Source organism: Dermacentor albipictus, chromosome 1, assembly GCF_038994185.2.
Source record: "Dermacentor albipictus isolate Rhodes 1998 colony chromosome 1, USDA_Dalb.pri_finalv2, whole genome shotgun sequence".
Taxonomy (NCBI): Eukaryota; Metazoa; Arthropoda; class Arachnida; order Ixodida; family Ixodidae; genus Dermacentor; species Dermacentor albipictus.
Genome location: NC_091821.1, coordinates 173,137,703 through 173,164,124, shown reverse-complemented (window position 1 = coordinate 173,164,124; position 26,422 = coordinate 173,137,703). Strand labels below are relative to the sequence as shown.

The following is a 26,422-nucleotide window of genomic DNA, read 5'->3' as shown; positions in this document are numbered from 1 at the left end:
GCCCTCTCTTAGGTTTCTCTCTCCTTCAGCATCGGAGGTGCGCGGGCGCTTTCGCCCGAACAGATTGACTTTCGGTGCATGGCCTCTGACCCTTCGGCAGTGTACTGCGGCGTGTGCGGTGTGCTGCGGCTTTGTGCTGCCCATGACTCCAGCGCGGTGCTCAAGCTTCACGTGAAGGGGACGGAGCCAGCTGCCGAGGAGCCCGGGACGGGTCCAGCCCCACAGGTGCTGCAGAACACGGACCCGGACGTCAACCCGGCCCTGCTGCATTCCGTTGTCGGGGCTCTCGCTTCGGACCCTGTGTTCGCGGCGACCATCGCGGCAGCTGTGCAGCAGGCGACGGCGCTGGCGCCCCTCCACAACTCCGTCCTTTCTCCGGAAGCCGGAGGCACCGACCCTGCGAGCGAGAGTCTCGACTTCGATATTTTCGCTTGAGAAAATAAAACAGGTCAGACGTCAGCTTTGCCATTGATTCCGGTCGGCTCCCTCATGGGCCGGCCCGAGTCTTCAGGAGTGGGGTGGGGGGGGGGGAGGGGGGATGTGGGGACCCCTTTCGGGACCCCTGTCTCCTGTTCACGCGCGACTTGGGCCATTCGGCCGCGCGATCGCTGGGGACACGCAGTTCCAAGCCTTATTTTGGAGAGCGTACTACATTCCCCGCGGCCGCGGGCGCCGGCGCGACGCGGAGCCTGCTGCTTGCGCGCGCGGCTCACGTTACGCCGTGCGCCGCGCTTATAAGAACAGTGCCTGAGGAGCGGGCCCCTCTCGCCCTCTCTTCGGTTTCTCTCTCCTTCAGCATCGGAGGTGCGCGGGTGCTTTCGCCCGGACAGATTGACTTTCGGTGCTCTTGGCTGTCGGACGTGCGGGGACCCTCTTGGTCCCGCGCCCCTCTGAGCAAGGCGGCCTCCTTTTGTGTGGCGAACCTGCTCGGAAGAGCCAGCGTGGCGGAGCAGACTTCCCGGGAGCTTTCACCCGTAGTCTGCGACTGCCACCCCCAGTGCCGTATTCCTGTATTGTACTCGCATTTTGTACATAGCAGGGAATAAACCCACATTCTTTGGTGCCACGGCTGGAGTCGTCTCTACGCCTTGCCGGTGAGTCAGCGAACCCGCCGCGGCGCCCCTTTGCGTGCGCTGCGGAGTGGGGACGAGCTACGTGTCTCCTTAGACCTTAGCTAGTCGGGTCCGGTCACGTTAGCCCGAAGCCCCACAATATTTAATATAATAGTGGGAGTAAGCTAATGGGCCTATAATTTTTCAGTTCTTTAAGGTGTCCTTTTTTGTGGATTATCACTTATTTTCGCTTTGTTGATCTGTTTTGACAGTTCCGCGAATTCTATCTTATCTCTTGAGTTGGACACTTTCATTCTTTGTCGTTTCTTTGTTAGGCCCTTTGTTACTTGGGAGAGCTTGCCTACTGGTTGCCTTGGTGCCTTGCCTCCCACTTCAATTGCTGCCTCTGCAGCCACCCTCGTTACGGTTTTATTCATTACCTCTATGTCATCATCATCATCATCTCTCTGTTCTAAGGCTGCATATTTGTTTGCAAGTACAAGCCTAAATTTCTCTACTTTTACCCTTACTGCATCTAAGTTGGCCTGTTTTTTCTTGACCAATTTTACTCTTTCTCTGTTCAAATTGAGGTGAATCCTAGCCCTCACTAACGTATGATCACTGCACTTTACCCTACTTATCACTTCAGCGTCCTGCACTATGCTGGGATCGGCAGAAAGCATGAAATCAATTTCATTTCTTGTTTCACTATTAGGGCTTTTCCAGGTCCATTTTCTTTGGCTGCGTTTCCTGAAAAGGGTATTCATTATTCTCAGCTTATTCCTTTCTTCGAATTCTACCAGCATCTCTCCTCTATCGTTTCTAGAATCGACGCCGTAGTTGCCAATTGCCTGTTCACCCGCCTGCTTTTTCCCCACTTTTGCATTAAAGTCGCCCATTACTACTGTATACGGAGTTTGCACTTTTCTCATTGCTAATTCAACATCTTCATAAAACTGATCTACTTCCTCATCGTCGTGACTGGACGTTGGAGCGTAGGTTTGTACTACCTTTAATCTATACCTCTTATTGAGTTTGATTACGACTACTGCTACTATCTATTTGATGCTGTAGAATTCGTCAATGTTGCCCTCTATGTCCTATGGATTAAGAATCCTACCCCATATTGCTTCTTATCTGGGAAACCTCTATAGCAGAGGACATGTCCGTTATTCAGCAATGTATAAGCCTCAAGTTCTAATCTCACTAAGGCCGATGATATCCCAAACAATGTCTGATAGTTCCTCAAATAGTCCAGCTAAGCTAGCCTCACTCGAGAGGGTTCGGGTGTTAAACGTTGCAAGTGTCAGTTTCCATTGGCGGCCTGTCCGGATCCAGAGATTCTTAGCACCCTCTACTGCGTTACACGTATGACCGCAGCCTTGGTCAGGTGCTCCGCAGCTGCTGGGGACTGAGGGAACCGGGCATTAAGATTCTTGATGAAGCTGGTATACCCCCTATACATGCACTGCTCGTCCGTGTACTTAGATTTAGGTGCACGTTAAAGAACCCCAGGTAGTCAAAATTTCCGGAGTCCCCCACTACGGCGTGCCTCATAATCAGAAAGTGGTTTTGGCACGTAAAACCCCATATATTATTATTATGCACTGCTCGACTGATACCCCCTGTCTAAATTAGCCCGGGAGGGTATAAAGGTAGAGCCCGTACCGAGGAACATCCACCCGATATATAACGAAGGTCGCAAAAGAGCACGGACTGGAACCATCCTTCGACAAATAGATCCTTACGGGGCAGATACATTCTTCGTCGGCGCCGCCAAATACGGCAGCGAAGACAGGTTTGTAATCTCGGTCGTTGACGCGCGCGGAGCACTTATCAGCGCCGCGTCAATCTGCACTAAACATGTGAACGAAGCAGAGGAAACCGCGGTAGCCTTGGCTCTTCAAGCCGCAAAAGGACCGACGACCATTTTCTCCGACTTGCGCCCGACGGTCGGGCTTTCTCGTCCGCTCTAGTTTCTAAACGCACAGCCGGCATCGTCAACAAATCCTTTCGTAGTACTACGGGCGAAGAAACTGGAGGTCATAGCATAGCGTGGTTCCCGGCCCACGTGAACGATATAACTAACCAAGCAACCCTAACGAGCGGGCCAACTGCCTGACGCGTGAATTCAGGAACCACGCCCGAGCTAACGGTCCGGCTCTCCCACAGGATTTTCCCTTCAAATGTCCTCTTACCACCTGTCACGAAATTACGTCGCATTACAGACAAAGCAGGAGGAAATTCCCTCCCCCCAGCCCGAAACTGAACAGGGCTCAGGCCGTTACTTTCAGGCTCTTATACAGACGAGTTCGTACCTCACCCCGAGAGCGCTTAGTTAGATAGACGCCAACTTCCCGCAGTCTTGCTCCAAATGCGGTCACGCATGCTGCTCCATCGACCACATGCTCTGGCTGTGCCCGTACAACGCGGGCTCCGAACTTCAATACAAGTCCAAGTGGGACGCCTTGCTGAAGAGCTCGGAATTCACGCACCAACTGCAGGCCGTCCAGAGGGCCCGCGACGTCGCAGAGAGTCACCACCTCCCAGTCCCGTCGTGGGCGGAGCCACCAACTTGGTTGGGGAGCAATAAAGTTCCTCAGGACACTTCAGTAAAGTTCTTGTCAATTGTCAAAACTAGGCACGCAACATCTCGAAAAGAATAACAAATTATTGTTTGACGACTAGAGTACTGTTGGGCAGGGTTTGACATGTGTGTAAAATGCAACGCGCTTCAGAATAACGCCGCTCGCTTCATGCACTGCTTTTCCGCTAATGCGTAAAATACGTAGTGCATTTCGCAGTCCTCACTGGTTACTCATAGACAGTTAATTGTACCACTCATCGAACGCACTCAACTCATGAGAGGTTGCAAGTATTCGCGTGGTCTGCGACGGAGGATGAAGTTCGAACAGACGGTCTCTCGCGAGTGACGCGACCGCACCACTCTTGTAATATTTCTTCAACCACGACGTACATCAGCACTAACAAGTATTTCATTTTTCCTTCCTCAACATAGTTGTGCCATGGGGTGTTACTTGCAGAAATGTGTTCGAGCATGCATGCTCGAGATGCGAGAGGAAACGCTGGAGCCTCGTCTCGCCACTCGCTCATTTCTGTAGTAACATAGCGATAATAAGTTCATGAAGGGCTGCGATATATATGCCGCAATCGGTCATTCATCTACAGCTAGGCACCGCTAGATGAATCTCACTCGTTTGCTCTTGCGCGATTCAGTCCATAAAAAGCGGCTCCACGCATGGGCACTCCTAATGCAGCGAAGGCCCGTGGACTTTGCGCACTGCAAGCTCCGCTTCCCGATGAGCCAATCAATGTTTGTAGAACCAACAACGTAGCACTTCCGACGTCCCACATTTTCTTATTGAAAGAGCTGTACTGCGGCTGTCAACCAACTCTGAGTCATCAGTTGCCGTCCTGCGTGGGTATACCTTGCAACATTTAAGGTTGTCAAGATCAAAAGAGCCAAATACAATAACCAATAAATGTCGTGCCCCCGCCTCTCTCGGCTGCTGTGCCGGTACCTCCTCCAGCATCACTTCCGCATTACCACCTCCAGCAACAATATGACTGCTTTCATACATGGTACAGAGTGTGAGGAGTCGTTGGCACAGCATGCGCAGCAGCAGCAGCAGCAGCAGACGCGATGGTATAGGTAACGTGGCGGCGATCAGTGTTGCTAAAGCCAAAGCACTCTGTGCAAGATCTTGACGGGTTCTTGAAATCGTGAGCTACAGATGGCTGGCGATGTCTGTCACCAATAGGAAAGTCGGTATTCGTTCATACTTTAGTTTACAGGCGGTACCGTTCTTATTTATTCGTCAACGTTGCAGCAGCGACGCGCTGCTTTCGTTACGCGCTCCATAAAGTACTTATCGGTACGTCAGCATATTACACGGAAGTACACAAAAACCCGGGGCGATACTACTCTTCTTTTTTTAACTTTTTTGGTCCGTAGCGAGTATTGGAGTATATCAGCTGTTCGGTCTGCAGCTGTCGAGTAACCAATGCAGTTATCACGTGCTCAGCTTGTAAATGTTTCACACACGTTAAGTTTCTTTTCCGAGAATTCGAATCGGACCCCTGCACATACGAATGTCCTGCAGCGATATTAATTGGACATAGTTTGTAGATGCACATTGATTTGGTTGCATACGCCTCAGTCAGCTTCGATTGTGGTAGGCCCACAATAGGGGCACATCGCGACTAATCGACTGCTATAGCGTGGACACGCACATCACTGGTTGCAGGAAACAGTGGTATCATATTAGCTTAGCAACAAAGCCGAGTTTCGTACACCTGTGTTGAAAATAAACCTTTTTGTGGAATCTTGTTTCTCGCAGGAGCCAGGGCGTTGCGCCGCTGCCTGCTCATCACCATGGCGGCCATCACCAAGAGTGGCTTCCTCATCATCGTGTCCTTGGTCCTGTTCCTCTGCGTGTTCATGGTGGCGCAGAACCGGCAGCCCCTCTGGCGGGTGTTTGACGCCTTCAGACTGAACGAATGGTCATACAGTCCTTTCTACTCGCCCAGCAGTGCCAATGGAACGAGCCGTCTACCCCGTATCATGATGTGGACATCATTCTATGGTTCTTGGTACGGCTTGTTGAATAACAAAAAGATCGGTGAAGACTTCACTCGCAAATGCGCCGTCAAGTGTTCCATCACCAACGACCGGCGCATGCTGGCGTCCAGCGACGCCATCGTCTTCCACGTGCGCGACATGGACATGAACGACCTTCCTACGAGGCGTTCCGAGTCGCAGAAGTGGGTCTTCTGGTCCATGGAGCCACCACCGTACTCCGTTTTTGCCGGTTTCAATTACATGCACAACATGTTTAACTGGACCATGTCATACAGGCACGACTCTGACATCTACGAGCCTTACGGGAAGATCGTGCCTCGCAATGCCACCATTGCTTACAAAAAAGACCACAGAGCTCTGTGGAAATCCAAGCAAAAACAAGCTGTTTGGATGGTCAGTCACTGCAATACCGACAGTAAACGAGAAGAGTATGTCCAGGAGCTGAAGAGGCACCTCGACGTTGACGTGTACGGCTCTTGCGGTGATCACGTGTGCCCCAAAACCAGAGGCAGTGCCTGCTACAACGACTTCGAGCGGACTTACTTTTATATGCTTGCATTTGAGAACTCCATATGCAGCGATTATGCCACCGAGAAGTTTTTTTCGGCACTTAAATATGACATGGTACCTGTAGTTTTTGGCGGTGCCAATTATAGCCAAATTGGACCTGCCCAATCGTACGTCGATGCACTTGCCTTCAAATCGCCGAAGCAGCTTGCCGAACACCTTATTGTCCTTTCAAGGAACTACACCGCGTACAGCTCATATTTTAAGTGGAAAGAGACTCACCAACTGGTGACGTGGGACGTTGACTTTTGTGAGCTCTGTTCTAAGCTGCATAGTACCCAGTTTCAGAGGCCATCGTCGTACAGTGACATGCGTGTGTGGTGGGAACATCAGGGCCGCTGTCGGACGTGGGTGAAATAAGAGAGACGCTTAACGGTGACTCCTACTTCCTGAGCTTTTGCTCTCCGTGTTTGTGTTTCTTTTGAGACATGCGGCTGCTACTTAATCAGGGTCAGTAATACTTATTTGTGCAGGGTGCTTTTTTTTTCGTTTTTTATGGACACGGCACCATCGCGAGTGTTTGTACATACAATCATGCTCCACAAAGCTGTCAGCATGTTGAGTAGAGCACTCGCGAGCCTAGGTTGCGTATTGCCGCAGAACTACAGTTCCTAGGCGATAACGTGCCTAGGAGCTTTCAGATTAGGCGCAACAGCCCACGAGTATATCGCTAATGACGGCGAACAAGTACCGGGACCATATTATTGTCTCCTGCGCGCTGGGATGTGAATTCATGATCAGCGCGTTGACATTGCAAGCTAATAATATAAGGTCACCCTTGAAATCGACGACAGGGATAGCCAGTCTTTCGCTGTGTCCCACTGTTCATGTTCATGTGCACACCCGACCGCGAAAGCTTTCGAAGCACAAGATGTGAAAAAAAAAAAAAACAAGTTTCCCCGTACGACCGACGCATTGCTCGCCGGAATTCTAATTTGAGTGGTGAAGTAGCGGACAAATTAATGTTTTTTGCGAATTCCGTACGCCGAAAGCTTTTGCGGTTGCCTGTACGTACAACTAAGTCCGTCGAAGCTTCTTACACAGCCGATTACTGCACATCTGTTCGGTGTTGCACGCTATGCCTTATTGTGGACGTTGTTATATTGTCAGCCACTCAGTGACAGCTAAACGTACCCAGACTTTTGGCGTACACACAATTTGCCTTCGGGAAGCATTTTGCCATTTTGCCCAGTGTCTTATAGAGTGGCTTGTTGACCGTTGATGTGGAAGTTTAATCGTTTCATGTGGAAGTGATAGCTGTGTGCCGAGTAGAAAGTTAAGTATTAAGAACAGGCTGCTGTATATTCAAGAGTGCAAAGTACCCGCCGTGGTTGCTCAGTGGCTATGGTGTTGGGCTGCTGAGCACGAGGTCGCGGGATCGAATCCCGGCCACGGCGGCCGCATTTCGATGGGGGCGAAATGCGAAAACACCCGTGTGCTTAGATTTAGGTGCACGTTAAAGAACCCCAGGTGGTCAAAATTTCCGGAGTCCTCCACTACGGCGTGCCTCATAATCAGAAAGTGGTTTTGGCACGTAAAACCCCAAATATTATTATAAGAGTGCAAAGTGTTGTGAACACATTTTAAGCCAAATGTTGTAGACGGTTCTTGTCTGTGCGTAACGCCAAGGGTGTATTGTGTTGCTAGTAAACCTGGCGAAATGGTGATGTCTGCTTGTGATATACAAGAGAGGAAAGAAGAAAAAAACGCCAAGAAGACGCAAAACTGTTACCCTCGTCCATATTTGCTGGTTGAAAGGGACCCTGAATCTACAGAATCATTGGACGTCTAAGAGACCACTCGGCTAGAATTTCTACCGCAAAACGATTCTTTTTCGAAAACTTTTCATCACCGGCGGAGTCATTGGAGAATAAAATTCTTCTTCTTCTGCTGTCGTCGACTTTTGTTGTTTGTTTTTTTTCGTAGTAGTATTCTGCATGCGATCTGTGGTCTTGGCTGCATCTGTACGAACTAGCTGAAAGCGATAATGCAGTGCGCGGACGCCACGATGAGGAATCCTTGAGAAAACGCAGTGAAAGCGAAGGAAATGGACTTACGTCACGAGGATTCATATACAGCGGCATGTTTATGCTCGTGATGGTGCGATGCGCATTCAAAGTTCGTCGTGTTTTGAGCAGCAGTAGCGGCGAGTTACCGCCCACTTCTCCCTATCGTGTATCTGGATTTCTAGTCTTTTTCGTAGGCCGATTCCGAAGATAGTGCAGCCCGAATATTGTCCTACATTCCCTCAGGCGAGGTGTGACGCAATACAGTGCCGTGCGCAGCGACTCCTCCATTCTCACCACCAAATCGTGTTCAGGAAGACACTGGCTTTTATCGACTACAATTGCAGGTCGAATCGCCTTCTGACGTTTTTGTTTTAGCTGTCAATGGTTTTTAAAAAAGTTGAAAATTGCAGAATTGAAAAAAACATAATTCGAAACTTCTCAACTCTCAGTAAAGCGATGTCACAATTCTATAAACTGAACCTATTCGGACATCCAAAGCGTATTTCAGTGTTTTTGAGGGCGGACATCGCTCTGAAATATGCCACAAATTTTGAGAACTTTTGCAAAACCCTAGTCAGCATTGTAACAATTTCACGTAAGCTATAAATTCACATACCAAATTTTTCCTCTTTCGAGGCTCAAACGAATGCACTTTACAAAACTGCAATGTCCGTTTTTGGTGCAGAGATACTGCTTTGTAAGCTTCGTGTTTCATTTCTTTCATCTTACCGATGTTCGGCAATTTTCTGTAAAAAGTATGATGTCCTAAATCTAAACTTTGCCTCCTACAGTCGCTATAATTATGCATTCTCTCTCAAGTTTCGTTCTAATCGGTCCAGCGGTTATCGCACGAGAGCATTCTTGCATTTTCAATGCATTGCAATAGCGAAATCGGAGCTGTATTGGTAAATCACGCTTTTGCGTCAATCGGGAACCACCTCGACAATGGTCAATCTCCAGCGACTCAAAGGCAGCCCTACAATCTTTGCTATCAGCTCTGCGTCACGGGCCATTCGAACAGCTCGTATTCAATATTAGATGCCTACTGCATACATCAGAGGGGAAAGGACACCACGTGACGTTTAAGTGGCTGCCAAGTCACTGCGGCGTCACAGGAAACGAAAACGCCGATGATGCCGCTCGGGCAGCGCTTGAAGACACACAGGAAGAGGCCATACCACTTTCACGGTCCGACGCAGCCAGAAGACTTCGAGCGCTTGCACAGGAGATCACGCCCTCTCTATGGTGCACACCCAAACAGCCAGACCAACGGGAGCAATCGTCAATACCACCTGCCCTCTTTGATGCATCTCTGTATGCCAACTGGTCTCCGCCGAAGAGAGGCCACTCTGCTTTATCGCTTATGGCTAGGGGTGGCTTTCACGAAATCTTACTCATTTCGCATTGGAATGGCCGACAGCGCTCTCTGCAATGCCTGTCTTTGGGAGGAGACGTTAGAACACATTCTGTGCGACTGTCCTGAATATAATGTTCAGCGACAGTCCCTGGCATCCGTTCTAGCGCACCTTGACGCTAGATCATTGTCACTCGAAACGATTTTCACATGTCGCCGACAGAAGACATCACAGCTGAAGGCGCCGAAGGGGCTACTTCGGTTTTTAAAAGAGACGGGATTGGACAAGCGGCTGTGACAGTGATATCACGTACCACGCAAGAGTGATGGACTCTAACTGACGATGTGTGTGCTATGCTATGTGCTCTCTCCCCCATCTTTCATCCCCCCATCCCGCTCTCATGTGTAGGGTAGCAAACCGGTTGACATAACTGGTTAACCTCCCTGCCTTTCCTTCTCCACTTTTTCCTTCCTTGCGACAGCGAAAAAGCTCCTCTTATCAAGGAGGTTCGGTAAGCCATGAAAATACGCACATACGAGAGGCGGGGTGTTAGCGCCGTCTTCAAGTTTCCGCTCCAGCACCGGTAGCTTTATGCATTGTTACACCTTCTATCGTTAAATATATTGGCAACCTTCGGTCTGCAGCGTCCAGTGTTGCAGTGTGCAGTATTACAATGTCCGGTTCATCAACACTGGGGACGAATTACAACAAATGATTGATGACCTTAACCGAGAAAGTGTAAGAGTATGGTTGAAAATTAATATGCATAAAACAAAAGTAATGCTCAGTAGCCTGGCAATGGAACAAGAATTTATTATCGCCAGTCAGCCCCTAGAGTCTGTGCAGGAGTATAGTTTGCCTAGGTCAGTTACTTGCAGGGAACACTGATCATGAGAAGGAAATTTAACAGAAGAATAAAAATGAGTTGGAGTGCATATGGCAGGCATTACCAAATCCTGACTGGCAGCTTACAACTGTCGTTGAAAGAAGAGTGTAAAGTCATTGCATTCTACCGGTGCTAACATAGGGGCAGAAACTTGGAGGCTAACAAAGAAGCTCGAGAATAAGTTAAGGACCACGCAAAGAGCGAAGGAACAAAATGTGTTAGGCGTAACGTTAAAAGAGTTGTATGGATCGGAGAGCAAACGGGAACCGCCGATACTCTAGTTGACATTAAGAGAAAATAAAAGAAAGTCATGAGCCATTCCACTCTGTGAAGGTGGATGACCAGCGAAGCTGTTTAGCACACCACACAGAGGTGGCATAGAATTTTGAACAAAGGTACGAACATATTCATTGTCCTGATCGGTGGTCATCGTGACGATAGCTATGTACACACATTCTCCTATCACCTCTGTTATTGAATGCGTGCCCTTCACCTAAGACAATGAATGAATCATATCCCCTTAATAAGCAATGATTCATACCACCATAAATAAAAAAATTAAACGCGGCCTCCCCATTACGACGACGGAAGAGAAATGAAATTCTACGCTGGTATGACGAGCGGCAGCGGAGCGAGCTGTGGAAGACGACGAACGCGCTAGCATAGGCACGAGCGCGTTCGAGCGGTTGCGCCGAGGAGCACAAACAAGCCAGCTGTAGAAGAAGACGATGCTCGAGGCATTGCTGATGATGACAGTTGTTTATGGTGATGATGATGACTATAGTTTCCTCTTGCCAATGAATGGCTCACACCCCCTTAAAAGGCCCCTCCTCAGGCCCCATAGCAAATTTTGCTTAAACGATGGAAGTTGCGTGCTCTCTAAGGAGCGTTCAGCCGCAAGAATATTTTTTTTAATTGGATCGTGAATAACCGACATAGAAATATTTCGGAGCCGCGAACCCATGATTTCAGGAGGCGAGCGCCACTGCCAAAGCAGACACTCTCTCCACTCGCCCCGTCTAGCCTCCGCAAGCGAAATTCCTTCCCCGCGTTCTCCCATACCGGACCTCGAGGATCGCGTGACCATACGTCACGGGCCCCGCCTTTATTTTTTCCCCTCGCTCTTTTGCTTCGCGGTGCACTTCCGCTGACGGTGTCGCACGCGAGCTATTATTTGTCTCGTTTCGCGCAGCGCAAGATTGTGTGCGCTGTGCACGAGGACACTTGACTAGTGGTATAAGTCCGTGCTTCACAAATTTTGAGGCAAACACAAGCGGATCACAGAGCATGACAGCGCGCTGGAACGCGGTAGAACATGGCATCGTTTGGTGCCAAAAAACGTGCACTCGCCAAGAATGAAATAAAAATAAAGAGAAAGAACCGACGTTTCGGGCCCCGTACGGGTCCCTTGATCACAATGAAGATGTAAGCATGGGCGCGCGGCTATTTATGGGTGAGGTGGCGCAGTGTTCGTGTGTATATCTCGGGAAGATTACCCCGCGTCCTGTTTATCGTGTGTCTAGTTGATTGTATGTGAAATGATTCTAAAAGCAAACGGGCAGATATGTGTTTTTCTTTTGCGATGATGGCTGCCGAGTCCCAGTCAATAATGTGTCCGGTTAGTTCGTGATGCTCCGCCAGGGCGTTCGCGGTTGTGTGGCCCTTGGCGACGTCATTCATGTGTTGTCTCAAGCGCCGTCTAAAATTTTTGCTCTCGCCGATATACGACACGTCACACTCCTTGCAGGGTATCTTGTAGATCACTCCCGGGTAGTCCGCGTGTTGCAAAGGGTCTTTTGCGCGTACCAGCTGTTGGCCAAGTTTTCGGGAAGGCACGTGGGCGATCTGAACTCCGTAGCCCTTAAAAATTCGTGCCAGGGCTTCGCTTGTTCCCACTGTGTAGGGTATCGCTGCGCGCTTCCCTGTTTCTTTCGCCGTTTCACGGCGTGGCTTCGCTGCTTTGCGCTCCTGCGTTCTGAGCAGTTGTCGAGGGTAGCCATTGCTCAGCAGGTCTCTTTTTACAACCTGTAGCTCTTGCCGACGTTTCGTGGGGCTAGAGCAGACGCGGAAGGCCCGGGAGAAAAGTGCTGCTGCGACGGATCGTTTTTGCCCAATTGGGTGCGCCGAGTCGAAGCTCAGGTACTTTCCGGTGTGCGTTGGTTTCCTGTAGACACTAGTCTTCAAGCCGCCTGAAGTTCTCTCTACGAGGACATCCAGGAAGGGAATTCGCCCATTGTTTTCCTCTTCAGCCGTGAACTGTATACTCGGCTTAAAGGAATTTAGGTGCTCGAGGAAATGTGCTGCGTGCCGGCGAGGGATAATGCAGAAGCAGTCGTCCACGTATCTTAGAAATAGCTTTGGCCGCGTTCCGAATGAAGATAAGGCGGCACTTTCCAGATCCTCTAGAGCAATGTTCGCGCAAACGACGGAAACAGAGGCTCCCATTGCTGTGCCGAATACTTGCTTGTAATACTGCTTGTTAAAGACGAAGTACGTATTCTCAAGGCAAAATTTTAGAAGGCGACAAATGTCGTGGGATTCCAATGGCGTGCGTTCAGGCAAAGAAGAGTCAGCCTCGAGAAGTTTCCTGCAGCACTCGACCGCGTACTCAATAGGCACACATGTAAACATTGACTTTACGTCAAAGGAGATCATGACTTCGTCATCGTCAATGCAAGTGCTACTTATTAGCTCAATAAAGTGAGCGGAGTCTTTGACGAAAGTGGGCGTGAGTCCTGCAAGCGGCCTAAGAATACGGTGCAGGTAGCCGGACAGTTCATACAGCGGAGAGCGTGTGTAGTCCACAATCGGTCGTACCGGGACGTCCGGCTTGTGAATTTTAGGCAGTCCGTAGAGCGCGGGAGCCGATCCATTGTGGCAGAGCAACCTGTAGTAGAGATTCTTTCTTTCGGGGGGGACAAACTTGAAAACTTCAGTAAGCAGCTTCTGGAGCTCCGATTCAACCTTCTTTGTTGGATCCTTAGCCAGTTTGGCATAGGTCGACGTGTCCACGAGCAGCCCATTTATCTTGTTGATGTAGTCCACATGGTCCAAAATCACAGTGGCATTTCCCTTGTCCGCAGGGAGGATGACTATGTTCTCGTTTTCTTGTAACCGTTTCAACGCGCTTGTTTCTGCTGCCGGCAGGGTCGTAGGATTTGTCCTCGCAACCTTCGAGACGACCCCAATTGCACGCGACCGAGCTTCGTCCCGTAGACTGGGCTCAACAAGTCGTACCGCTTGTTCCACGGCGCAAGTCAGCTGGCCGACATTTGGTCGTGTGCCGATGTTGTACTTAAGGCCGCGGCTGAGCAGAGCATGCTCTGCCGGGTCGAGCCTGTAAGAAGATAAGTTCCGAACACCTAGTGCGCCTGAACTATCGGCATTTCTTCGTAAAAGAAGGGAGAACTTGGAATCTTGGCACTCTGACCTTTTTTCCCGCGTGGCGGCAGCAGTGCTGTTGGCGTGAAGTAGAACATCGTGAAATTCGATGGGCAGCTGGTTTTCGAGCCGACGTTGGGCGAAGAAGATGTCGTTTTCCAGGCGCTTGATTGTTGCCTTTGTTTCGAGGATTCGGGCCTGCAGAAGGTGTCCCTCGGCTTTGGCAATAGTTCGCTTCCCCATGGCAGTCTTGACAAGGCCCGGGAGCCGCAGGGACCGCGGAATGAGTCCATGCGTCTTGCAGCGCGTGTTGAACTGTAGGTGGCATTGGAACGAGGCAAGTCTCGTTTTCAAATTGACGAACTGACGGATTTGCGTTATGGCCGCAGTCCCATGCTTCTCTCGAAGACCAACATAGTCAAGTGTTCGACGAAAACTCGTCTGGCGAGGAAACATAATGGTGCCAAAAAACGTGCACTCGCCAAGAATGAAATAAAAATAAAGAGAAAGAACCGACGTTTCGGGCCCCGTACGGGTCCCTTGATCACAATGAAGATGTAAGCATGGGCGCGCGGCTATTTATGGGTGAGGTGGCGCAGTGTTCGTGTGTATATCTCGGGAAGATTACCCCGCGTCCTGTTTATCGTGTGTCTAGTTGATTGTATGTGAAATGATTCTAAAAGCAAACGGGCAGATATGTGTTTTTCTTTTGCGATGATGGCTGCCGAGTCCCAGTCAATGATGTGTCCGGTTAGTTCGTGATGCTCCGCCAGGGCGTTCGCGGTTGTGTGGCCCTTGGCGACGTCATTCATGTGTTGTCTGAAGCGCCGTCTAAAATTTTTGCTCTCGCCGATATACGACACGTCACACTCCTTGCGGGGTATCTTGTAGATCACTCCCGGGTAGTCCGCGTGTTGCAAAGGGTCTTTTGCGCGTACCAGCTGTTGGCCAAGTTTTCGGGAAGGCACGTGGGCGATCTGAACTCCGTAGCCCTTAAAAATTCGTGCCAGGGCTTCGCTTGTTCCCACTGTGTAGGGTATCGCTGCGCGCTTCCCTGTTTCTTTCGCCGTTTCACGGCGTGGCTTCGCTGCTTTGCGCTCCTGCGTTCTGAGCAGTTGTCGAGGGTAGCCATTGCTCAGCAGGTCTCTTTTTACAACCTGTAGCTCTTGCCGACGTTTCGTGGGGCTAGAGCAGACGCGGAAGGCCCGGGAGAAAAGTGCTGCTGCGACGGATCGTTTTTGCCCAATTGGGTGCGCCGAGTCGAAGCTCAGGTACTTTCCGGTGTGCGTTGGTTTCCTGTAGACACTAGTCTTCAAGCCGCCTGAAGTTCTCTCTACGAGGACATCCAGGAAGGGAATTCGCCCATTGCCCACTAGTCTTCAATTCGCAATTCGCCCACTAGTCTTCAAGCCGCCCATTGGCGGCTTGAAGACTAGTGTCTACAGGAAACCAACGCACACCGGAAAGTACCTGAGCTTCGACTCGGCGCACCCAATTGGGCAAAAACGATCCGTCGCAGCAGCACTTTTCTCCCGGGCCTTCCGCGTCTGCTCTAGCCCCACGAAACGTCGGCAAGAGCTACAGGTTGTAAAAAGAGACCTGCTGAGCAATGGCTACCCTCGACAACTGCTCAGAACGCAGGAGCGCAAAGCAGCGAAGCCCCGCCGTGAAACGGCGAAAGAAACAGGGAAGCGCGCAGCGATACCCTACACAGTGGGAACAAGCGAAGCCCTGGCACGAATTTTTAAGGGCTACGGAGTTCAGATCGCCCACGTGCCTTCCCGAAAACTTGGCCAACAGCTGGTACGCGCAAAAGACCCTTTGCAACACGCGGACTACCCGGGAGTGATCTACAAGATACCCTGCAAGGAGTGTGACGTGTCGTATATCGGCGAGAGCAAAAATTTTAGACGGCGCTTGAGACAACACATGAATGACGTCGCCAAGGGCCACACAACCGCGAACGCCCTGGCGGAGCATCACGAACTAACCGGACACATCATTGACTGGGACTCGGCAGCCATCATCGCAAAAGAAAAACACATATCTGCCCGTTTGCTTTTAGAATCATTTCACATACAATCAACTAGACACACGATAAACAGGACGCGGGGTAATCTTCCCGAGATATACACACGAACACTGCGCCACCTCACCCATAAATAGCCGCGCGCCCATGCTTACATCTTCATTGTGATCAAGGGACCCGTACGGGGCCCGAAACGTCGGTTCTTTCTCTTTATTTTTATTTCATTCTTGGCGAGTGCACGTTTTTTGGCACCATTATGTTTCCTCGCCAGACGAGTTTTCGTCGAACACTTGACTATATATGGCATCGTTTCGGTGTCAGCGCGCGCGACTGCACGACGTGGGAAGAAGCAGAGAAAACGGAAGTGCATCTTTTCATTCCTACTAGTAATAACCAACTTATCTTCTGCCAAATTCAGGGAAATAGAATTTTGAAAGGATACTGTATCAGTATAGAAATTGATTTAGTGGTGCTCTTTGGTGCCTCTTGTAAGGGGCATTAAAAGAGAAAATTCGCTGCAATGAAGTTTTTCGCTGTAAGTACGACTTCGTTTTATCGGGTCTCACTTGTCTATTGTCTTCAGCTATGACCTTACGATCCTGAAATAACATTTGCAGATATGAACAGTTCCTTCGTGATAGTGAAGTTCTGGTGAAGGAAGTAATTTTTCAATGAGCGCCAAGCTCAGTGAAAAACTGGCTAGCGCTCACTCGATCAAGTAGTCTCAGACAATGCTAAAGCAATTAAAGGGACCTTAAAGGAAACAAATATGGTTGAGCTATGTTAGTTAATTACCAGTCGGGAATGCCAAGAATACTACTCTTACCGTGAGGGGCGGTTTGATAACCCAGAAAAGATGGCGAAACAGAATACTGGTGGCGACACCGCCTGTTAAGTTCCCACACCCGCTAGCCATGACGCTATTGGTTTTGACTGCTTCTTCTCGGGCCTAGTTAATTATTTACTGCTAAACACAGACTGCACTGTATTCTAAAAGAGCCAAAGACTGAACTTGGCAAGTTTCGCGAGCTTTACGGCGCCACAAGGACGCGGAACCACCTGAAGAGACGCGACTCTTCAAGTGGTTCCGCGTCGAGTCGCTGGCGTTTGGCCGCGTTCTCCCGATTGCGAACCTCGGGATCAGCGCGGCGACGACGTCTGGCTTCCGTCTCGTTGATGCGCACGCTCGGACCGGATTGTCGACGGATACGCATGGCTTCTGCGTGCCGTTGCCGATACACGGGATCGTATCGTGTCACACGCCCGCGACCGTTCATAAATCACAAGAAGCTATGCAACCTTAACGAAGTGTGCACCTTCATTCAACTTCAACGCTCAAAAAATACAATCCCAAACAAGCAATCAAACCACATATGCATAGCATCGGGTCGCCCAGTATTTCTTGTGTTCGTTGCCTGGTCGTTGGCTTTGGACTTTGATTCAGTTTGAATTGGAGGAAAGCTTCGCGTTCAATCATCTTTCTTTAAGAAAGGGGCTTTGTTTGTTTTTGTTTTTTTGAAGAGAACAGAATCCATAGGCAATTCAACATGGTGGCTGTATAATAAACTACATTCACTGAGGGGCTCACGTTCTCGTGACGCCTGCGGCAGAAAGGATGTTCCACATCCGCCGCCAAGGTCAGCGAGTGGGGGCGCTGGCTAACACTCCCAGGGTTCTACTAGGAATCATTATTACCCTAGAAAGTGGGCGGTCAAACGGCGCCGCGGTAGCTCAATTGGTAGAGCATCGCACGCGAAATGCGAAGGTTGTGGGATCGGTCCCCACCTGCGGCAAGTTGTTTTTTGATCCACTTTCATTTCCATTAATTTATCGTTTCTTTATTTCATTTATGAAGCACAAGTAATTTCCCCTATGTTGTCCTTGGTGACAGTGCTTGTTGGCTTCTTATGATATGACTAATAAAAATCGGGACCCTCGGTTAACCCCCTTTCTTCTCGTTTAGCACTGGAGTGTGTCGCTTGCGCCGGCAGAATGCGCAAAAGATAACGCGGGAGAAGCTCAAAAAGCAAGAACTCAAAAATCCTGTCTTCTGAACGACTGAAAACAGGCTTTGCACCCACGCATTTCTCTTGAGTACGAGTAGAAGGCATTCTGCGAGCGTCTAGCGCGGTCTGGCTTAGCAACTGTGTTGTGGCCACCCCAGTGTATGTATATAGCGTACTATATATGGCGTCGGCTGAGGCCAGTTTTGGAAACGCGCCGTCGCCCGTGCATTGGTGCTCTTAAAGTGCAGGAAATAATTCCCGGGAGTAGGGGAATGCTTGGAAATGAGATGCTTTCTTCATAACATTTAGTACGGTTTGGAATGAGTCGGGTATTTTCGACGGCATGTATGTAAAGGCGAATTGCTTTTGTTTGTAATGGCTCCCATTCACCACTTTCGTTCGTTTCCCCTCTACACGCAGTATTCCTATAAGGTTTAAATACCAAAAGATGCGGACGTACTTGCGCCACGTACGTGCGCGTCTTGTTCCTTATGTTCGTCAATGTAACACTGAGCGCCATATAATCATGAACGTCCACCAACTAGTCCCGTTCATTGTTTTACCAAAATGACAGGTTTGTAATTAATTTTTTTTTTTCAGTTGATGCCACCCGGTGGAACTTCGTACGGGAATTGCTGCTTACCTGGTGCCACAACGTTGGATGAACGCACAAAAAGCCAGGAACGAACATTTATATAGAGCGAAACAAACATTTCCTCATTTACAAGGCGTTTTGCATCTATTTTATGAAATTGCACATGCACAGATTCGATTGGAGGCTTGTAGAGATCGTTCGCAATCATTTAATGAAATAAACGATTCCGCAATAAGGCCTCGCGCGATTGAGCAGCAGAAGGAAAAAAAGAAAAAGTCGCTGAGTAGCGCAGCCGGCGTAGCGCGTGCCAGCTAGGGTTTAAAAGGCGCCAGCACAAAACCGAAACCGCAAGGAGTGATCCCATCTGCTTGGTGCGCTACTGTCAGTTCGGCCTCTGGGCTCTATGGGAGTGTCCGCTCTTGTTGAATGTCTTTCTCTATGCTTTTAAATTGCCGCCGCAGCATGAGAAGAAGCAGGAGAGAAGGCCTGCGTCTTCGAATTGGTTGAGCGCCGTCACGAGGTATTTTTCGCGCCTATTTCTCTATTTTTTCTTCTTTTCCGCATCTCGGCGCGCTCGTCACCATGGCAGTTGGCCGTCGAGTTGGAGCGGCGAGGCATTCGCAAGGTGTTTTTGTTTTATGTTATGAATTGATTCTAAGGGTACTAAAGGTGCAAACGTGTACGAACGGAGCTTCTTTCTTTGTTGACGGGGTACGGAGCTCATGCACGGGTACTATTCCCGGTGCTCGTTCAGATTTGCTTTCCTGATCGCGCTATCGTCAACAAGTGTGTGAAGCTGTGAAGTGCGTAGGCTGTGTGCTGTCATATATCGTGCTAAAAAGGTAACACGCGTTATTGCTGTACTACTGAGAGTGCGTAGCTTTGTCAGTCCATGCTTTTATTAAGCAGTGCAAATATATTTTATAAGGATCAGCTGTTCATTACCAAGTAAATGATTTTGACTATTGCGAGTAGGCTTTCTCCCTTTCGCCGTCTCAATAGAATAAAGTGGCGGACGAGTTGGCTCATACTGACTTGGAAACTGCGCAAAGGGGGAAGGTGCCCATTGATGCAAACCATTTGTATGTGCAACTTTCGTTCTTGCGTACGCGTTGTTTACAAATGAAGTACAGGTTCCACTGTGATGTTTGCGCTTGAGAGTCGCGTTATTCAGGCGTATATGTCACGTGCCTTGCGTTCGGCCATCGCGGTACTAAGATGATTAAATTATGAAGCTGTGCAAGCTCGACACACGGCAGTCGGTTGGGTACACGCAAGCACACGCGTACGCACTTCGAGCAGCGCAAACACATCCGAGTTGTTGAATCAGCAGCTCCATGCAAGGCTTGTTCCATGCAGTACTTGCTGCACACACGCAAACGCACCGCCTTTCGCGTGTACCTGTGAAACCTCGACTTCATCGCAGCCCTTTCACGCCGGGCTAGAGTATTTGGAAAGCCAAATAAAGAATCTGATCAATGCAATAGAAATAACTCGCGAAGCGGCTTGATCTGCGTAAGCCGCGACAGTGTTTTTGCCTGCAGGTACACTGGTCGTGGACGATGTAACACTCAAATAAAGCTCCGGCAAGTGTATGAACATCGTGCATACATTATTGGGAAGACAAAGAGCTCTCATGTTTGTGCTGGAACTCGACACTAAAAGGAATTTGTCCAGTAAACTAGACTCAAAAGGTAAAACTGGAAGCAGGCATCCAACCCGATGCGGCAGGACAAGTGCGCAGTTACTGTGCCGAAAAAGCACAAAAATAATCTGCTTCTGTCAGTTTCATAACGTTCCATCATCGCTCCTAGCAAAGCACACAATAAACAAGCCTTAAATAGGGTAAAAATCCATGCACAAATACCGAACAACAATTTTTAATGTCTCACCTCGAGTAACTTTATCACGACGCCGGAGCGAATAACCAAACTGCGAGGGACGAGTAAGCGCGAGCGGTGAGAGATGTGGTTCTTTATTAAGAAGAGAAAGGTTAGCACTGTCTTCTGCAGCCTTTGAAGGCGCGAGCGGCGAGGAGGCCAAGTGGTGGAGCTGCTGGGCGAGGAAGAATGTCGCTGCCTTTAGTTTTATTCAGAGGGTTTAGCGTCTCAACAGCGTGCTGGCCACGTATGCAAAAGGACCACGTATATGCAAAAGGAGCAACGGCTCCAAAGCGTGCGTGCACTTAGCGTCGAGGACAGCCACGCCCGAAAGAAGCGTCGCGCGGCACAGGAGCGTCTTCGCTACGCAGCGAAACGTGGTGCAGACAGCGAATGTATGTGTATAATATATACATGCAACTATAAGATTAATTGAATTACATACAGCCCCATAATTCAATTAAAGTTTAACACCTATGACACGATGCGATGTGCCATATGTGATGCAATGATAATGTCCAACCCTCTCAGAGATTATGAACAATGACCAAAACAATCATAGTTTTGGCACATACGTGTTTTCGCATCGGGATGCATTATCGAAGTTCCTACAACGTTCAACGTGCGCTGACTCTTTTGCGCGAGGATCCAGTTGGCGCATCTGCGTCGCACCTTCGATCGCGCCGGCAATGTACATATAGTCCTCACCCCTGCTGGCCGCACCGTCTCGTGCCGCCTCGGGTGCCTTGCTCCAGATCCTGAACTCGCCAACACCCAAGTACAACCTCCACAAATCCGGCAATGCGTAACGGTCGCCTTCGTACCACGAAACATGCACCCGGATTTCCATGCCAAACGTTACCGCTCTCGTTCAAGAGCGCTACAACAGCGATGTGGCGATCAACACATGTAGCGGATATATAGACGCGGCTGCGCACCCCAGTCTACAAGTCCAAACAGTCAGCGTGGTCGACCACACCTTGCAAGAGCTAACGTCGACCTCGTTTAAATTCACCGCCATCAATGCAGCCCAAGGGCGGCCATTGCCCTTGCCATCGCCTCTAGACCAGACCTAGAACATGTCACCGTGATCTCCGATTCCCAAAGCTGCTTGTCGCAGCTTCACCCGAGGCCGACTCTCCACTGCCGCCCACCGCATCTTTTGCCTAGCTACAGTCATGCCACCCAGCATCAGCCTCGCATAAACCCCAGTTCACGAGACTATTCGCGGAAACCACCGAGCCCACGCTGTCGTCCGAGCCTAACTTGGGCGCCGCACCAGAACGTGGACCGTGACCCCACGGCCCACGGTCAAGTCCATACCGCCAACTTATCACACCCTCCTCCAGCATTATCGCCTATCCCCGCCGCCTGTACGTCCCTGCTAACAGTACTCTCACCAGAGAAGCAGCCATTGCGTGGCGGCAGCTACAGTCGCCGTACCTTTCACGCAAGAATCCGGTCCGGGGGACTCCATTGCGGCGATCGCGCGCAGTGGGCGTTCACTGTACGTATTCGTAAAGAGATAGCGTCTGTAAACCATTCTGTGCTTTCTAATTGCCAAGATTCATATTTTGCCAGTGAAAAACGTCCCTCGTTTCAAAAGTACTTACAGAAATGTCCAGGAGGGCTCCCACGTGGTGTTTTTATTGAGCGCCTATACAACCAAACCTATGAGGAGCGCGCCGCGTTATCACTCATACTACGCAAGCGAGGCGCTTCCAATAGATGGCAACTCCGTAAGTCCTCGCCCCCCAGTAACATGCATGCTATTCACCCCACCTTTTTCTCCTACAAATTCCCCCACTGAGGCGAGTACGCATCCCTTTACCACTCCACCTGGGCATGCCGAAACACACCCGCCCATCAAAAATCCTACCGCCGAACAGCGGGAGACCGTGCTGTCCAGTTCGGACCTGCGTAACGAGTGACAGCTGGTGGGGCGGACCCAGCAGGCAGCCAAGTCCGTAGGTATCCTGGACTAAGCCCCCTTCCCTTGGTGCGGACCTAAGGCAAGACAAGGACCCTGGCATGACGAAGCTGCCGACTCGCGTTCTTTCATAGTTCTTCATGAAAGTTTTCCTCCTCCTTCGCACCGGCGGCATGCTCATGTCCAAAAGCCCCTGGTGCCTCCGGGTTATCTCGTCGAGTTCGACCTGCAGCGCAGCTAGCGTGACGCGCCGGCAAGTGTGCCTTCAGCGGCGGCCGCCGACAATGGAGGCCAAGGCGGTAGCCCGTAACCCCTCTATTTACAAGCGCACACTCTCGATTCTGCTGCCCTTTCGAGAACGTGGCCGTACACGGCGTGCGTTCCGACATTTCCGGCGGTTCCGGCGTGCAAGAGCATAGAGCACTGGTTGTGCTCTGTGCACGCGTCTGTTTACACACGTCAGGAAGCCGTCACGCGTAGGTGGGTCGAGCTTGTGCAAGTGGTGCGCATCGCTTCTGAACCAATGTACATGGCTGAGTTCTGTTTGCGTTCGCTCGAGCGTGGCTCCTACTGCTGTAAGCGCGACGCGACGCCCTTATGCTAAACACAGCGAGTAGGCCATACTGTATGCACAAATTATTTCTGCCACAAAGTTATTCGCGAACAACAACGGGAATTACTATTAGAGCAGAATCAAGCTAACGTCGTCACTCCTGGAGACATCTATCGTTCCCATGCTCCTTCGTATATTGTGGAGTAACATTCACCTATTGGAAGAAAAAAAAGGCATGAAACTACAATGAAAAACGAAATCTTCGCAATACGCAGTTGCCATAGCTTTTCGGCGCCTCTAGTTATATATGGAGGCACGAGTTTATTGTGAAGGGTATCCCTAGAGGTCGGTCTGAATCAAAGTATTCTGGTCAGCGAATCACCGGATTCTGGAAACCGAACTTTTGCCGATACAGTTATCTTGAGACATGCCTAAACGCTTTCATGGAGTTCCTGCATGACAGTGCAGCGTATACGAGATTGAGCCCTCACAGCACATGCACATTCAAGCCTTCATTTTTATTCCAATCATCATCAGAGTTGCATTTTTTCTTTTCTAATCGACTTATTTGGAAAACGGAGCGTGAGCGCTCGTGGCCAGATGACTACGGCAATTCCGAGAATTTTTTCCTAGTTTTCCGTATATCGGACAGAGCTGAGCGCGGGCTACAGCTACCTAGCGAGACCTGTCTACTGTACCTGCTGTGCGCTTCTGTGCTTCGAAACGACTGACGCGTCCGTCGGGTCGCATAGCAACAATTTCCTTTGAAAAGCGAAAGCACGTGCGCCACAAACGCAGAAATGAATACGCAAATTTGTCATCCTTACGACTGTCCTTCGAGTGCGAACAAGTTGCTTGCGCTGTGATGCATAGCAACAAGTTCTTTGTAAATTAAAAGCGAGAGCACGCCAGTTTTCCGCATATTGACCACCTCCGTATAAGGTCGTAAGAGAACAGGTCGAAATGTTTCTTCGGCGGAGTACAATTTATCAGTGATCATGACATTGTTGTCGCCATCGTACATCACTGCGAAGCTGTTGATGGCTGCGATTCCGCGAAATTTTCATGTGTGCGAGCAAAAACTATCATCATCAGCAATGGCTCGTGCCTATGCTCGTGCGTTCGTCATCGCAGTCTTCTTCCACAGTTGGCTCCGTTGCCGCTCATCATGCAAGCGTTCCCATACTGCCCCTCGCGCTCGTGGCACTGCTCGCGCCTTCGTCTTCTTCCACAGCCGGCTCCGATGGCGCTCATCATGCCAGCGTTGCCATACTGCCCCTTCCTCTGCGGAGGGGCTGACGGCACTGGCCAATCGCCAGTCGGTGCGGCGATTTCCGTCTCGCATTCTTTGCATCAGTACATCGCGAAATGACAACACGAACGTATATAACGAATGTATAACACAAATGAATCCGAATATATAAAAATAAATGTGTGTGCGTACCTTTCCTCACGATGGCCACCGATCAAGACAATAAATGTGTTCATACATTTGTTCAAAATTCTGTGTCACCTCTTTGTCGTGTGCTACACAGCTTCGACGGTCATGCACCTCCACAGAGTGGAAGGGCTGATGATTTTGTTGACGTCACCTTGCTGCTGTTGTAACACACACCAATTGCTCGCCTTACACGGACACGTTGGGCCATTTGTTAACGCTTTGCAGAACCCAAAATAATGCTGCGAAATAATTCACATAACATCATTTACACAGTGCGTGGAATATGCATAATTTTTACGCTGTCTTTTTTCCTCGATTCACAACAACCAGCACAAGCGGCCGCTTTATTTTTGTATTATTCGTCACCTGAGTGACCAGGACAGTCGCCTTCGCCTAAGTGTCCGGACAAACACATTTTCTACATTTACAATTGCTTGAGATTGTTCAAAAAGGCAAGAACACTGCACAAAATATGGGCGGGACGTGGATAAATAGCGATAATAGTATTAAGAATCAATATTCATTAATTAAATAGCACACGAAGAAAGGAAAAAAAGGTACAAATTTAACAAGACATTCGATTCTACTCCACAAGAAATTCCTGGACAACAGAGCAAACCTCTCTGTGACTGAATCCTAGAGTAGAGGCTCTGAACGGGAGTTCAATTACAACGCTAAACCTACCTATCGCAATTTTTTCCCTTCAAACGGGATTTTTCACTTATAGTTGTAGCGGCCCATAAGAGGCAGCAACATTTCATCCTTATGTGCCTAAACGCTGGTGATCTCAGAAGCCGCACTTGTAGGCAATGTAACAAACAAACAAATAAATAAATAAAAAGAAACTTGTGTCTCGCAACATACAGCACGCGTTTAGAACGTTTACTTTTTGACACGACTAGATTATATTAGCCCTTTCCTTTTTTTTCTTCCTGACTTTGCCGCCGTACAGGAAAAGCAGCCCGTTGGACACCAGAGCAGCGTCACGCTTTCTGAAGTCTCCATTTCTCATTGGCGTCAAGTGACGTACAAAAGAGAGGGGTGGGGGGGGATGCCTTCAGCAGCTAGGAGCCACTTCCAGAGCAGCGAAGAAAGTGCGTGCAACACGTTTCTCGCAAAGAGCTGGTGCAATACTCATTTTATTTCATCAATACACACAGAAATAGGGATCACAAAGCAGATCTGACCAATTGCCTAGAGTAAATACATTTGATGAAAATTTTGCATGCATGTGAAGTTTGTAAATTATCACGGACCCTGAGAAAAGAAAGAAAGAACGGCCAATCTCATCTCGTCCTCTGGCCTGTACGCGTAATCAATCTCCACGGTTGAGTAGATGGCAGCCACTCGAGGGAAGCGGCCCGCAGATTCAGTCCAGCAGAAAAGCCTGAGTGAGAGCCGCAATGGGAGCCCCCGTCGGAACGCCCGGGAACGGTCCCGAGCTGGCGGCGATGTCGATGTGCGAGTAGCACAGCGGTCGCTCGGAATCCAGGCCGTGCTGCGCGGCAGCAGAGAACGACAACACCCGTTCAAGGGACAAACTTCCCCGCACTCTTTCTTGCGCGCGCACGACATTATAAACAACGTGCGGACCGCGATTAAAGCAGAGCCGCCACGGCCCGTTCTTTTTTTTTTTTTTTCTCCTAGCCGCTCAAGCACTGAGGCGGCGAGGGGAAATTTCGCGGCTAAAATACGTGCCGGACTGCCACTCAACGTCGAAAGTGTACATAATTGGAAAAATATAGTACCAGCGTCGCGATGCGATGCAGCTGTTGCGCGCACATACCAATTCTATCGATTGCAATACAAAATAATAACAATGCAGCGAAAAATACTTAAATGTCGTTAATATTTGAACACTGGTTTGCCGAAAGCGAACCGCCTATAGCCTGCGATTTGACAAGAAAAAAAAAAAGGCTGCGAAGGAGAGACTGACCTTGTCCAGACCAGACGCCTTGATGAGGAAAGCTGCCGGCATCTGGTGACCCCGCGGAGTACGCGACGACGGCTCGTTGTTACACTGGATCAGGTCCTCATACTCGGATGGGCCTCGCACGAAATTGTAGTCCTGCGCATTAGCAACAATAAGCTTGCCACGAGTACACGACAACAGCGTGCACGCCCTGAATCAACAT

The 26,422-nt window shown here is 49.6% G+C and overlaps 3 protein-coding genes across 5 annotated transcripts in view; 1 reads left to right on the top strand and 2 right to left on the bottom strand.

Annotated features, from left to right (window-relative positions):
* Positions 1 to 8,122, top strand: part of LOC139052422 (alpha-(1,3)-fucosyltransferase C-like) — a 29,711-nt gene extending 21,589 nt beyond the window's left edge. Inside the window, exon 2 of the mRNA XM_070529518.1 lies at positions 5,414 to 8,122. Coding sequence (XP_070385619.1) covers positions 5,449 to 6,582 — 1,134 coding nt within the window. The 5' untranslated portion in view covers positions 5,414 to 5,448 and the 3' untranslated portion in view covers positions 6,583 to 8,122. The remainder of the gene's footprint in view (positions 1 to 5,413) is intronic.
* A 2,248-nt stretch (positions 8,123 to 10,370) lies between these two features.
* On the bottom strand, positions 10,371 to 14,309 carry LOC139060089 (uncharacterized). The gene is made up of 2 exons (XM_070538897.1): positions 12,191 to 14,309; positions 10,371 to 10,378 (listed from the first exon to the last, which is right to left on the bottom strand). The coding sequence occupies exons 1-2, from the start codon at positions 14,307 to 14,309 to the stop codon at positions 10,371 to 10,373; spliced, it is 2,127 nt and encodes a 708-aa protein (XP_070394998.1).
* An 11,086-nt stretch (positions 14,310 to 25,395) lies between these two features.
* The window catches only part of Dip-B (Dipeptidase B), a 54,508-nt gene continuing 53,481 nt past the window's right edge, over positions 25,396 to 26,422 (bottom strand). For all 3 annotated transcript variants that reach the window (XM_070529510.1, XM_070529508.1, XM_070529514.1), the window contains exons 15-16: positions 26,224 to 26,355; positions 25,396 to 25,785 (exon numbers count right to left, since the gene is read on the bottom strand). In XM_070529510.1, coding sequence (XP_070385611.1) covers positions 25,657 to 25,785; positions 26,224 to 26,355 — 261 coding nt within the window. In that variant the 3' untranslated portion in view covers positions 25,396 to 25,656. The remainder of the gene's footprint in view (positions 25,786 to 26,223; positions 26,356 to 26,422) is intronic.